Genomic DNA, 14,994 nt, shown 5'->3' with positions numbered 1-14,994 from the left:
CTCCCATATTGCTACCAGAAAAAAAAAAAATCCCGGTGTTGGAAACCTCTCTTCAAGTTTGTTTCTGTGTTTAAAAGCCTGACCTTTGCCTGGCAGACTGCAGGCTCCAACATGCAGTTTCTTTCCCTGTTTCCTCCTAAATACACACAGTTTCCAGGGTTTAAATTCTTGTAGCTGGGAGCTCTTCACATTAAAGCGGAGTAGTGGCTGTTTTCAAGCTGCTTTGTACTGCACAGGAAATATTTGGCTGTGCAGAGCTGTGTTCTCAGGCTAAAGCATCTCCAACCCTGCTACTCCCTGGGACTTAATTGCTAAAGAAATTCCAGTGCTTGGGCTGGACATCCAAAGGGGTTCACATGCTCTGCAACAGCTTGGTGTGAAAGTGGAGCCTTTGCAGGCTTTTAAAAAAGCCAAGGTTTTGCTTCTGCTACAATTTGAAAGGAATGGAAGTGACACTTCTGCCTTCCCCCTCTGCTGGAGTCCTTTGATCCAGCTCTATTAGGGAAGTTTGAATCACATACATATTCCTCTTTTCCTGCCATCATCTGGCTTTGCATTCATTTTAAACCTCTTTGCTGGTGCTGAGGTCAGAGCAGAGCTCCCAGATTCCTCTGATTTACTCTTTCTTGCTTATTAGCAACTTGCTGTGTCCTGCTCCCTGCAGCTGGAATGGCTTTTGCTTTGGCTGGAGCCTTGTCCTGGAGCTCACAGACAGGATCAGGGCTCAGTTTGTAATTCATGGAATCACGGAATGGTTTGGGTTGGATTGGATTTTAAAGAACATTTTGTTCCAACCACCTGGCACGGGCAGGGACACCTTCCACTATCCCAGGTTGCTCCAAGCTCTGTCCAGCTTGGCCTTGGACACTTCCAGGGACAGATCCACAACTTCTGTGGGAAAAAAAAACAGCTCTCAAATCCAGCCCCATCTCTCTGTTGGTCCTGAAAAAAAAAAAAAAAGGCAATTGCTTCAAAATCCAGCATAAAAAGATACAAAGGTTTTTTTGCCTTTCTATGACTTTTTACTGTTTCCTTCCAAGCAGTTTTTTCTCTCTTGATTCCTCACTTTCTCTTCTCACGTAGAGATTTTTCTCAGCTTTCCTCTTTGGACACCTGGAGATGTTCCCATTCCACCAGCACTTGCTTTGACATCTGACAGAGGGGTGAGAAAAAAGGGATCATGGAGTGACAGGACAAGGGAGAATGGCTTTAAACTGACAGAGGGCAGGGTTAGATGAGATGTTAGGAACAAATTCTTCCTGTGAGGGTGGGGAGGCCCTGGCACAGGTTGCCCAGGGAAGCTGTGGCTGCCCCGTCCCTGGAAGTATCCAAGGCCAGGTTGGATGGGGCTTGGAGCAACCTGGGCTAGTGGAAGGTGTCCCTGCACATGGCAGGGGGTTGGAATGAGGTCTTTAAGGTCCCTTCCAACCCAAACCATTCTGTGATTCTGTGAATATTGATCACTATTGCAGCTCATCCCCACTCAGGGCTCTGTGTCTCCCTGGTGTTCTCTGCTCCATGACAGGATTAATCCTTTGCTTTCTGACCTGTCCTTTCCCTGGCTGACTGGGAAGCCCTGCTCCCAGGTGGGAAAACTTGGCTCCTATCCATGGGAACCTCTTTGCCTGGGCTCAGGCTGGGGGTGGAGGAGCTCAGGTGGTGTTGGTTGTGTCACTCAGGGTCATTCTCACAGAGGAATCAGAAAATTGGGAAGCTTTGCTCCTCCTGCTGCTGCCTGGGTGTCCCTCTGCAAGGGAAGCTCCACTTCTGTGCACAGTGTCTCTGTGCCACATCTTTAATCCTCTTTGCACTTCTTAAAGGCTTTAGTAGCTGGCAAATTTTAAAGCCAATTAGGGCAGGTTTTATAGGGAGGAGCTCTGCATAAAGTCCAGTAATTACTGCAATAAATTCTGTTATGAAAATGACGTCAAACCTTAATTCCTTCAGCCATAAACCATCTGTCAGCTCCTGGGTAGCCAAATATACCATCAGTCAGAAGTTCACCTCCTTCTGTACATCACCTGACACCTCCTGTCCCAAGAATTAGGGATCAGTTCCTCTGTATTGCTCAGAGAAACATCCTATTCCCTGTATCCCCTGCTCCAACACCAGGAAGGGGCCACCAGCAGGTTGAACTCCTGGTTGTTTAAACTCTAAAATCTGAATAATTCTTTATAGAGTCTAAATAAAAGACTCTATTAAAAAAAGACATGCTTTGGGTGCTCCTGGTCCCATTCTGAGTCCCTGGGTGCCCCCATCAGGCAGCCTTGAGTGTTTTCAGCATTTTAGGGAATTTATTCCTCCCTATCTTCCCAGTGGGCTTTTCAGCAGACCAGAAGCATTGTCCCAGAAATGGCTGGGATGTAAACCAGCAGGACTAACAGCAAGAACAGTCTGGAAAATAGCCTGTTCCTGGTGCTGATGGGACCATGGGCTTTCTCTGCAACTCTCAGGATGTTTAGGAGTCAATGCAAAGAGGCCCTGAGGGTCTGAAGACCTCCTTGATCCAGTACCTGTTCACCTTCACTAGATTTTGGCTCACAGAAGCCCCTTCAGGTTGGATGAGCTTCTGAGAACACAGAAGCAGAAAACATATTTTTATACCCCTGCATATGCTGAGTATTTCAAGTTTCCTGACTGATTTCCAAGTTAAAACCTCAAATTATTTATCCTCTTTTTCTTTCTTTTTATTTTTTAATGTAATGAAATTCTGACCGAAGTCAGCCCCTTCCTTTTATTTTGCTTTTCTCCTAAATGAAAAATAAAAGAGAAAGCATAATCTTTGTAGTTCAACGGCATAGAATGAAAGAGCTGCAGCTACTTGTTTCCAAGAAGGAAAAGAAAATTTATCATTCTCCAAAGAAACAAGGCAGCTTTCCCATTTTCTAATCACTTTTCATCGACATTGATCCAAAGATGGATTAGACACTGTGGGCCACATTTATCTTCCAAATCCCCTGCTCTGGGCTCTGAATAACTTCATTCTGGTCCTAATGTGTCACGGGGAGGGACCGTTTGGGTCATGAAATATCCTTCAATTGACACCAGGGGCGAGGAAAGCAGCGTGGGAGGAGCTGGCTCCAGGGGAGTTATCACTGACTGAGTTGCTCTGCAGGTTATTCAGGGTAAATACAAAAATCAGGTGTTAAAAATGGAAACAAGCAAGCCCAAATAAAACCCTAAACCCCACCAAACCAACCCAGGGAGATCCAGCTGAGCAGGTCACACATTTCAGTGTTTTTGGCTGAAGGGTGAAATCAAAGCTGTGCCTCAGAGCAGCCAGTTGGGCTCCTGGGCCCTGTTTCTGCAATACACGGATGCTGCTCCCATGGAAAAGAGTTGCACAGGGATACAAGTGCTCTGGATGAAGCCAGGCTGGATCCCTGAAGGCACAATGATGGACAGAAAAGTGTGGAGGTCGTGGGAGGTGATTCTGCCCCTCTGCTCCACTCTGGTGAGACCCCACCTGGAATGTGGTGTCTAGCTCTGGGGTCCCCAGCACAGGAAGGACATGGAGCTGTTTGAGCAAGTCCAGAGGAGGCAGCAACATGATTAGAGGGATGGAGCACCTTTCCTATGAGGAAATGTTGGGAGAATTTGGATTGTTCAGCCTGGGGAAGAGGTGGCTTCAGGGAGACCTTAGAGCACCTTCCAGTGCATGAAGGGGCTCCAAAAGAATTGGAGAGGGAATTTCTACAAGTGCCTGGAGTGACAGGACGAGGGGGAATGGCTTCAAACTGACAGAGAGCAGGGTTAGATTGGATTTTGGGAAGGAATTCTTGGCTGTGAGGGTGTTGAGGCCCTGGCACAGGTTGCCCAGAGAAGCTGTGGCTGCCCCATTCCTGGAATTGTCCAAGGCCAGGTTGGGCTGGGCTTGGAGCAAACTGTGTAGTGTGTGGCATCCCCGCCCACGGCAGAGGGGTGGAATTAGATGGTCTTTAAGGTCCCTTCCCACCCAAACCATTCTGTGATTCTGGGATGATTCTCTGAAGACTCCAGGGTAGGGAAGTAGCTGCTCCACCACCAAGACCTTTCCAAAACCACCAGGTGACTCGTTGGGGAGTCTACCAGGACCAGCTTTAGAAGGAGAGGCCTGTGTGGATTATCCCAGTGCACTTTGCCTCTGTCTTTCTTAGGGATTTGGAGATTTTCGTTGGCACTGCATCTTAAATGCCTTTATCCCAAATCCTCTCCCTCCACCTTAAAGATTTACAGCCAAAATTAAATCACAGCTCAACGAAGGAGACTCTGAGTGCCCTCAGGGGACTGAAGACCTCCAGTCTGCCCTGTGCAGCAGGTTTTACCCCACCTTGGAGTCTGGATGCTCCCTCCTTTCCCACCCCTCCAACAAAGCCTTCTGCTCCGCCATCCTGGCACCAGGCAGGAACTGATAAACATTCCCCCCCTTCCCAGTGTCCAGGGGCTCCTGGGCTGTGTCAGGGCAGAGTGATGGCTCTGTCTCTGTCCCCATGAGTTCCTGGCAGAGCAGCCCCTGCTGCTTTCAGCCCCTGGCTGGAGCCATTCCTGGCTGGCTCCGAGGCGCCAGGCCCTGCGCCAGCTCCGGCGCCTTTTCCAGCCGGATTACACAACCCTCTCTCTCCAGGTTTTTTCTTCTTTTCTGGGCATAGTTCAGTTTTCCCTCCTGTCTGCAAGGATTGCTAAGACCCCACAGTGGAGCTGGAGAAAATGCCAGAGCTGAGGCGTGAGCCCAGGGGCTGTTTCTCTGTGCTGTTCAAGTGGCCGAGGCCCCATGAAAACCTTTTCCATATGGAGGGAAAGAAAAGGGGAGCTGTTCCCAGGAGCCTGCTACCAATTCCCAGGGTGCCTGGTGCCAAGAGGAGATTTTCCTTTGTCTCCCAGCATCCTTGGCAGAGCTCAGCCAGGCTGATTATCCCGAGTGGGCACCAAGTCCTTCTGCACCCACCCCTGAGATGGCACCTCCACTCACATCATTGGAGAAGTCTAATTCTCCTCTGAGAGGTGGGAAAGTAAAAGCAAGGCTCCCTTCTCCATTTCCTCATTTCCCAGAGCTCTTCTTCATCTTTTAGCTGTAAATAGACATCTTTGGGGTCGCTCAACCTGCTGCAGTCACAGCCAGGTAACACTTCACACTGATAAGTTGGGTGGAAACCACCACATGGGGTTGGACCCGTGGCCAGTCTCTGCCTCCTTTCCATGACAGAGTAAAGAAAAGCTTGGAAAAATGCAAAAACTGGGCAAGCACATGGTGGTGCATCTTCAAGTGATCCCCAAGACTCCAGTAGTTCATGCTCAGAGACCCCCTGATGCAGAATGGTGTCACTTCATAGTACCAAGTGGATTTTCCTTTTTGGAATGTTTCCACCTGGTTTTTATAAGTTTGGAAGTTTTCAGCATGAACAGAGAGCTGTGGAAACGTGGTCTGGAGTTTGACTGGGCCCCATGTGCTGGCCCAGCTCCTGGGATTCACTCCTTGGTGTCCTGTCCTGCTCTGTAGTTCTCATGGTGGAAGAGATGATCCCTCCCATCAGTGATCCCTTCCTACCATCCAAAAGTCCTCTTTGACATCCATCCACAATCCCTTTTAAGGATGGAAGATCATAGTCTGGGGGATTTTCCTCCTCCATAACTTTGTTCCTGGCTGGAAACTTGCCACCTTTATCACTTCCCTTGTATCCTTCTCCCAGGAATCACATGGAGTGCACATAAAATTCAGGATGCAGGTGCACTGCCGATAAAATATTTGCTGTTTCATTCTCTCTTCCTTTCTTAATTTTTCTCCTCTTAATAACTCCCAACATTTAATGTCTGGCTTTTATCACCACTGAATAATTATTGTAGCCCTTGGGTGTTGTTCCCCGGTGCTGGGTCTGATCAGAGGCCACTGATGGAGATGTGAACTTATAATTGGTTTTATTGGAGTTTTTATTCCCACAATTTCTGTTCCCTGCATGGATTTGCAGCTGCTCTGGCTCACTAATCCGTGACAAGGAGGGCTCTGAGGTTTGCTGATCACGTCCAGTGCATGATCAGAGCTGGGTGCACCCTCCCCGCGTGAAGGAGAGGCTGAAGGTCGGGAATGTGGCAGATGGAGAGACTGTGAAAACAGGGATTGGCTGGGAATAGAAGAACCTGCTGCTGAAGGTGGCTGTAAATAATGCCAGCAAAGAAGGGCTTTCATCTGAGGGGAGGAAAAAATGGAATTATTTCTGAACTTCATGCCTAAGATCCCTTGTGCTGCTCTGTTAAGTAACACAGCTGTGGACAGTGGGAACTTTAAAAACTTGCAGCATTTCTGCATGGTGGGAGAAAACCAAATGTTTTTCATTGGAAACTCTGTCCTGAGCAAGGTTGTTTTTCTTCACCTTTTGGGAAACTTTACTTTCATTCCATTTTTTGTTCTGTATGTGCTTTTGTCTCTTTGTGTCCCTTCTCGCTGCATCTTTTGAGACATTCAGTGGTCTGCAAAAAACACTGTAGGTAGAAATTTCCCTTCAGGAAGCCTCAAACTTGTCTCATTAAGACACACACAGTGATAAATAGGTTCAGTTTTTAGTAGCAGTGGTTCTAAAATAATTTAAAAAAAAAAAAAGATAATGGAATAAGTCAAGAATTTTATCACCTTTTGCGTCCTATTAGTGTTAATCACCATTGTGTTAAATAATGGAATAAAGTAAGAATAACACCAGCAGCATTAGCAAATTTTGTATTGGAGAGTTGAATGAAAACCTCAGATGAGGATTTCAAGAACTGGAGTGTTTTACATTCTTCTGAGCAATACTTTTACAAAACTTTAGTAAAAAAAAAAAACAACAAAAACAAACCAGTGGCTCTCAAAGGACTTTAAAAATATTGATTTTCTCTCTTTGAATTAAAGATAAAATCATATTTATTAAGATGTTTTTTATTTATTTGATAAATAAATAATTGTTTATTATGACTTAAAATAAATACAGTTTCAGTTTTCACTTTCCATTGAGATGGTTTGTACATTAACCACCCTCTAACCACCAGATGCTCTCACCCAGAGCCTTCTCCCTGGGAGTGGGGAGGAGGCAGGACCAACTTCAAGCCCATTATATTTTTATATTGAAAGCTAAAGTTTGGAAAAGCAGAGATCTGTGGCTTGGGTGATGCAGCAAAAGCTGCTCCTGTAGGGATAATTCTACAGCACCTTTCCTGTCAGCACTGCAGTTTGGAGGTGGGAAAAACACCGGGCTTCCAAAAATGTCTTAGGAAAGGACAAAATGAGGCAGCTGGATTAGCGTGTGGCAGATGGGCTTTCAGGTTTCCTACAGGGCTCCAACAATCCCTGCAGCCTCCTGGACAATCAGGACCCCACAGCCCCTGTGTGGCTTCATCTCCCCTCAATCAATCCATTTTGGTGGCAGCATCGAGCTGTGTCACGTCCTGGGCTGCAAATCATCGTGTCTGTGTCCTCAACCTTCTCCCCACGCTTCTCCTCTCCTTGCTGAGTCCTCCCTGGAGCTGCTTTCCTCCCACTCTTCCCTCTTGCTGCCACTTACCCTCTGTCAGGAAAAGGGCTCTGTGCCCCTGTCAGAGTCAGGGGAGCCTTTCCTTGCCCAGTGCTGGAGTGTTTTGTGGGGATGATCAGCTGTGAAAAGCATCACTCGTGGTCTGAGGGGTGGAAACTTCGTGGAACAACTCATTTAAAGTCTTTCCATGGACACCCCTTCATATACACACATCTTACAGAACCTCCCCAGAGCCTTGTCCTGGTGCAGCTCAGCAGAAACACTAGAATATATCCCCTGGATCGATATCCATGGTGGGATGCCATGAGAGACTTGGCAGACAAAAGTCAATAAAGCCTGGGAGGCTTGGGGTGGAGTTGATGGAAGTGTTTTCAGTTCCAGAGCTCATCAAACAGCAGGGCCTCGCTGGTGAAACACTGAGCAGGTTCTGCTGCAGTTAAAGAGCCTAAAAATAGCTGTGCTGCACAAGGAATGTGCATCCATATCAGATGCAGTGTTATGTACAAAAAGACCTCATTGCAATCTGGATTTCATAGGGTGGTTTGGCTTGGAAGGGACCTTAAAGCTCATCGTGTTCCTTCCACTTCCTGGGCACCTTCCACTAGCCCAGGTTGCTCCAAACCCCATCCAACCTGGCCTGGGACGCTTCCAAGGATGGGGCAGCCACAGCTTCTCTGGGCAACCAGTGCCAGGGCCTCCCTGCCCTCCCAGGGAAGGATTTCTTCCCAATATCCCATCTAAACCTGCTCTCTGTCATTTTTAAGCCATTCCCCCTTGTTTTGTCACTCCATGCCCTTGTAAAAGCAGGAAAACAATATAAATTTTCAAAACCATGTTCAGTTTTTCAGTGGAACTGCAAGTGGCAAAAGCTTGAGCTGGAAGTCGAAGTATCTAGGCATTAGTTGATAGAGATAGCAGTGGACAGAAAGCAACATTTTCTTCCTGAAAATGGCCAATTTGCACACCAAGGGTCAGTTTTATTGAAATTCCACTTTATTTTGGATCAAGAGCTACAGAGAAAAAAGTTGTCTTTGATGCAAGAGGAGGTAAAAGCATGGTATTTGTTGCATTGGTACTAACCTATCTTTCTTTCTCTCTCTCCTTTCTTACACTTCCCTCCTCTTGCAGCAAGAAAAACAGCAGACACCAAACAAGAGACCCTGGGAAGGCATCAGGAAAGTCCAGTCCCCACCATCATGGGTTAAAAAGGACATGGAACCCGTGGCACAGTCTCCCCTAGAACTAAAAACTGTAGAGTGGGAGAAAACAGGGGCCACCATCCCCTTGGTGGGACAAGACATTATTGACCTTCAGACAGAGGTCTGAGCTGAAAGGGAAGAAAAAGGACTTTTTTTTTTCCGGAAAACAAAAGAAACAAACAAAAAAAAGAAAAAAACAAACAAACAAACAAACAAAAAACCCACGTTTTAAAGAAATGATTAAATTAAATCGGAACCGAGCAAGAGAAGTGTTTGGTTTCTTTTGAAACCTTTGGTAAGATGGAGTAACTTTTGTATTGTTTCTCAGCAGAGAGGGGAAAATATTACTTTATAGAGTATAGTAGCTGTAGGTTCAGGACAACACGAGCTTTCCCAGGTAGGACTGGAGAAGAAGAGCCTGGAGGAGAGCGAGGAGGAGGAAGAGGGTGGGGAGGGGCTGCAGGGGATGAGCCCTGCCGAGATGCTCTCAGGTTCTGCACACCAGGAGAGCCTTCCTGCTCTGCCACCGGGAGGTGTGGAAGGACCAGCGGCCCAGCAGCCACCACGGAGGGCCAAGAAGATCAGGATTGTTTTGGGACCACGAGAGCGGGAGCCTCGCGGGGACGTGGCCTGGCCAGGGGAGACCTGGCCCTGGGGGGCCCATCCTCGTCCCCCACCTCTCCCTCAGCAGCTCATCCGAGAAGGAAGGAGGTGGGATGCTCCAAGAAGACGTTCCCACTCGTGTGCCACGCCGTGACCTGGAATTGTGGCACGTCCACGGCGGGTCCTCACAGAGCCTGGAGGGGGAATTGGTGGCATGAAGTGGCAAGGTGAGGTGAGGCTTCCTCCTCTCGTCCCTCCGCAGCAGAGCTCCTTGGAGTTGTGTCCCTCGGGAGTGGGACAGGCACAGGAGCACAGGACCAGCTCCAAATCCTCGCCCCACCTCCAGGGAGAGGGTGGAAGGTGTTGGAAAACAGACCAACCAGAGGAATGTAGGTCGTTTCATTGACTGTTAAATAGATAAACTCAGCACCGGGGCCTTGCAAAGGTCCTTTGGCCTCATCCTTTTTTTTTTTTTTTTTTTTGTTTGTTTGCTTTTCTGTTATTTTTCCTTGCTTTGGGACTTCAGATTTATTCCAAGCTGCCCCTCCCTCCCTGGAAGGCAGAGAGAGAAAGAGGGAAAGACAGACCTGCCAATGTACCTGGAGATATTGGAATACAGAGACGTTGCCTTAGGACATTGAGACAAACTGACAACACGAATAACGTCCACTTGGAAACAAAAAAAAAAACAAACAAAATAATCTATTTTTTTCCTTCTTCTTTTCTTTTCTTCAATAAAAAGAGAACTTGAAACCCGAGACCTTTCTTTTCTTTGGCTCTTGTCATTTCAAATGCCTTTCTGTGCCAGGCATGGGGTGAGGATGCCACCTGCTGAAGGTGGAAGGCAAGTTGCTCCATGGAAAGTTTGGGATGGTGGGAACACACACAGTGTTTTCCTTTGTTTCATTCAGTTTGGGCTGCGGTTATTTTTCCCCTGGCTGCCTTTTCTTCTCCCTCCCCACTGCCCAGAGCCAGCAGGTTTGTGGTCCTACACGAAGGAGCTGATCAGGAGAGCAGGACACCCCCCACCATAAAATCCTGTCTTTTCATTCCTCCATGAAACAAAGCAACAGTTCTAATTTTTTTTTCTTTCCTTAAACATTTCTCAAGGCTATTTACAAAAAAATAAGATACCTACATTTCACCCCAAAAAGTGTTGTGTGGTATTTTTATCGTTAAAAAATACCTCCCTGACATTTTACATGCAGATTTCACTTTTTAAATTATTTTTATCATTCCCAGCACTTGTCTGTCTGATGTTTGGAGCAACTCTCTCAATTTTGGAGGTGGGTGGTGACAAACCTCTGGTTGTGAGTGGCCAGAATGTGCCAGAAAACAGTAAAACTTGAACAGGGTTCTGAGTTATTACTCTGTGCTTGGGTATCTTTTTAATTAAAAAAAGAACAAATGTTTTTAGGGAAAAACTACCACTGGATACAAGATGCAAACCAGCCACTGCCCCCAGCTGTGCTTCCCCCACAGGTAGATGTTGCTTTGAGTACCAGCATCTGCTTTGACTTTCCTTTGGGCCACCTGGGTGTTCTCTAAGGACAGTGGCATTTCCTGTGCCATCAGCTGTAGAATGTGAAGGATGGAAAGGAAAACTTAAAATAAATCCAAATAGTTCAAAAAGAGGGGAAAGTGGTTACTTATAAAACTGTGATATAATTGTTCAATTTTAGATTATTCTCTGCAACAGGAAAGCACAAAGGCCTCCCTCAGATGCCGGGTTGTATGATATTGTAATTATTCTAATTACACACTATGAATTTTAGCATACAGATATCTTTCTACTGTGTTTTAATTATTTTCTCTCTTTTTTTCCCCCCCTTTCCTCTGCCCAACCTACCTCTCCCTCTTCACTCCAGCCTTCCCCATCCACCCATTCACTCCTTTGCAGGACATTAAGGATGTGATGTAACTACAGAGATAAATGTTTGTTTAAAAACTGTTGATATTCGACTTTCTCTGCTCAGCTCCTCTGGTTAATTCTGTTTTCCCGTGCCCTGCCCCCCCTGCCATTCCTTCCTCTCCATGTTGATCAAATTTTTATTTTTTTTTTTTCTGTACAGTTTTCAGAGCACAAAATGAATGTGTCTTATTTCTAATAAAAGAGGTGGAAACTCCAGCCCTGTCTGCTTTTTAAAAAGCGCCCCATGTGTATTTTCATCGCTCCTGGGGGCTGGGAAACACCTTTCCTGACCCCACAAGCTGCACCTACTCTGGGAGAGTCCTGGCCTGGGGCTAAAGTTACCCAATCCTCAGCTTTGTGTCTTCTGGACACCCCTAAAACTACACCCCCCTAGGATGATTATTTCCAGGACACAAGGAATTCCCTTTTCTGTGCAGCACAGGCTGGTTTTCTGCAGGTTTCTCAAACCCACGACCTGATGCCTCCTTCCCAATATCATGTGATGATTTTACAGAGGTCTGGCAGCAGTTCTGGCACAGGGATATTGGGTTATGGTTTCCAGCAGGGCCAGGGTAATGCTGATGCTGCCCTGCAAAGCCAATCATAGATTTATAAAACGATTTGGGTAGGAAGGGATCTCAAAGATCATCCAGTTCCAACCCTGCCATGGGCAGGGACACCTTCCACTAGCCCAGATTTCTCCAGCCTGGCCTTGGACACTTCCAGGGATCCAGGAGCAGCCACAGCTTCTCTGGGCAACCTGTACCAGGGCCTCCCCACTCTCCCAGGGAAGAATTCCTTCCCAATATCTAACCTAAACCTTCCCTCCTCCAGCTTGAAACCATTCCCTGTTGTCCTATCACTAAATGTCCCTGTAAAAAGTCCCTCTCCAGCCTTTCTGTTGGCCCCCTTCAGGTTCTGGAAGACTCAACCTCACCTTGATTTCCCTGCCAGCTCCTGCATGGCCAGGCAGGCCCTGAGCCCCAGCTCAGCGAGCAGGGGGGGTGAAGATTTCACTCATAAAAGGGGACAAGACATTAATTGAGTGACAAATTATTCACTTCCTTGGTGCTCACCCTTGAAGGCCTGAAATCTTCCAGGAAGAAAATGTGTCCTTTGTCTCCCTGACTCTGCTCCATCAGCTCTTTGCCAGATTTTAGGTTTGTAGGCAGGACTACAGGAGGCTCAGGGTTTGTCAAGTGGAATTCAGGACTGGTGCTTTCTGGAGCCTTCATCCAAAGTCGTCACGACCCAATAGGTCCTCCAAATGTCATGACTTATCTTGCACTGGTTGGAATAATTTGGATGTCCTGAAACATCTGGAATGACTGCAGAGGTGTGGAGCTGCCTGGAGGCTCTTCCCTGAGCCGTGATCCAACACTCCTTCAATCAGCAGCGCCTGATGGTGAGTCCCAGGGCTTCTCCATCCTTCCTATGGAGGTGTTTCTCACCCTACATCTCCTATACCATGATCCTTGGTGGACTTCAGTGCTGGGTTAATGGTTGGACTCGATCCTGAGGTCTTTTCCAACATGAATGATTTGATGATTTTGTAGCATCAACAGGCAGAAGGGAAATACAAGCAGGTACCACAGGAGATGATGGGCTGGGAGGGCAGGAGAGCCCAAATCCTGGATCACAGCCCAAGAGATGGATCAGGAGATCCAGCTGCTTCTCACCAGGGGGAGCTGGAGGAAGGGAGGACTTCTCCCTCCTGTTTTCATGGGACTGTCAATAACAGCCCTGGGATGCAGGAGATCAGTGTGGGGATATCAGTGTGCACTGTGGTTATAATTGTGGTGGGGCTGCAGGGGAGGGTCACTGGATACTTCAGCTTGGAAAAGTCCTCCTGAGGTCCCTCTGAACTGTCCCATGTCCCTGTGGTCCTGCCTTGCAGTCACTCAGGCTACAGCCATGAGACAAAGAGAGAACATCTGGGGAGGCCTCCTTGCAGCCCTCCGGTACTTAAAGGGGGCTTATAAAAACAGGGAGAGTGAGTTTTCCATGGAGAGATAGTGATAGGACAAAGGGGAACTGCTTTAAACTGAAAGAAGAGAGATTTAGATCAAATATTGGGAAGAACTTCTTTACTTAGAGGGTGAGGAGGCCCTGGCACAGGCTGCCCAGAGAAGTTGTGGCTGCCCCATCCCTGGAAGTGTCCAAGGCCAGGCTGGACAGGGCTTGGAGCAGCCTGGTCTATTGGAAGGTGTCCCTGCCCATGGCAGTGTTTGGAATGATATAGTCTTTAAAGTCCCTTCCAACCCAAACTATTCCATGACTCTTCATACCCCGTGGTCTCACAAGCCCAGCAATGCTGTCGAGGTGGATAAACATGTTGCAGATGTAAAAAAATCCTATGTCTTGGTTGCTACACGGGGAAAACGTGGCTGTGCTGGAAAATTGGAAAGAATCTGAACACCGAAGACAATGCAAAGTATTTTACCTGGTCTGCTGTGACAGACTCACCCTCTAACCAAACCAGCAGGAGTTTGGTACAGGATCCAAAGGAATTGAAGGCCTGAGCTGTATCTAGGCCAAGAACTCCTTCAGGAAAGCCACAAAGGAGCAGTGACACAGTGAGCATCGATGCACAGGGGGTTGGAACACTGATTATGTGGCCAACACATGAATGGAGGAGGCTTTTCCAAGGCTTATTTATCAAGGAACGAAGCAAGTTGTGTGCACAAGGAGTTTCATTCACAGCTTTTCTGCAATTTGACTCTCATCCAACCACTTTACTCCACAACTGAGAGCCTGAGAGAGCCTTCTGTGAGCTCTTATCTGGTGTAATGGTGACCTCCCCTCGAGCTGGGACACCTCTCAGTGTTGCTCCTCGAGGCAAAGAGACCTTTCATCAACACTGGATCTTTGGATGGGTCCAATTGGAGTTGTCCCTGCATTGCAACTGGACTGTGTGCCAGGTAAGTCTCTTCTCGAGCAGGGACACCTCTCAGATTTGAGATTCTTCACCTGAGACTGAAATTCTTCACCTGAGACTGAGATTCTTTACCTGAGACTGAGATTCCTCTTTACCCAAGGTGGAGGAATCCCTTACTGGTGACAAATCCTCATTAAGTTGCTGATAACAGGCTGATTTAATAGTAATATAAAATTACCAACCCATGTAAGTACTCACTGCTAATTATTATTAACTTTGTGGTGGAGATAGTCCCATCAGACATAAACCCTTGTCCAAATCTGAGACTAAGACTGGATTTGAGCTGCACCTTGGCTCCATCAGGGGTTCAGGAAGCAAAGGAGTACATTCTGAACCTCATGACTCACTGGGAGGGTCTCAGATCTTTGTGTGAATCCTTCCAGCTCAATTCTAACTCAATTTTCCTTTGGGTTTTTCTCCCATATATTAAATAATGGAGAACCTCAACACTGAACTTTGTTAAATCTCGCTTTTGCAACATCATATTAATCCCACTTCTGTTAATACATTTGACAATGGAAATCTCTTTCATTGATCTAAATTACCCATTCATGGCAGCTGCCCACACAGGAAAAGGCCCATATGGAGCAAGACAACATTCCTGGAAGATTTGGGATCAGGGCAGGGGGTGACTCTCTGCAGTCTCTCTCTTTTGTGGCTGAAGAAGGTGCTTGGGCTCACTACACTCCTGTCTGAGCTGTCCAAAATGAGGTGGGGCCTGAGGGGAATATCTGTCCCTGAGCTTCTGTTGGGACAAAAAAGAAGAGAAAAGGAAAAGGAAAAGGAAAGGGAAAAAGGAAAAGGAAAAGGAAAAGGAAAAGGAAAAGGAAAAGAAAAAGAAAAAGAAAAAGAAAAAGAAAAAGAAAA

General features: G+C 46.9%; 1 protein-coding gene across 12 annotated transcripts in view; it reads left to right on the top strand.

Annotated features, from left to right (window-relative positions):
- ADGRB1 (adhesion G protein-coupled receptor B1) overlaps positions 1–10,035 on the top strand; it is a 291,927-nt gene extending 281,892 nt beyond the window's left edge. For 6 of the 12 annotated variants that reach the window (XM_017828467.1, XM_017828471.1, XM_017828470.1 and 3 more), the window contains one exon: positions 8,604–10,035. In XM_017828467.1, coding sequence (XP_017683956.1) covers positions 8,604–8,801 — 198 coding nt within the window. In that variant the 3' untranslated portion in view covers positions 8,802–10,035. The remainder of the gene's footprint in view (positions 1–8,603) is intronic. The other 6 variants (XM_017828466.1, XM_017828476.1, XM_017828474.1 and 3 more) reach the window with 1 other exon arrangement.
- The last annotated feature ends 4,959 nt before the right edge of the window (positions 10,036–14,994 follow it).

This window comes from Lepidothrix coronata, unplaced genomic scaffold, assembly GCF_001604755.1.
Source record: "Lepidothrix coronata isolate B3197 unplaced genomic scaffold, Lepidothrix_coronata-1.0 Scaffold148, whole genome shotgun sequence".
Lineage (NCBI taxonomy): Eukaryota > Metazoa > Chordata > Aves > Passeriformes > Pipridae > Lepidothrix > Lepidothrix coronata.
Note: the sequence above shows the minus strand (reverse complement) of the source record. Positions and strands in the feature narration are given on the sequence as shown.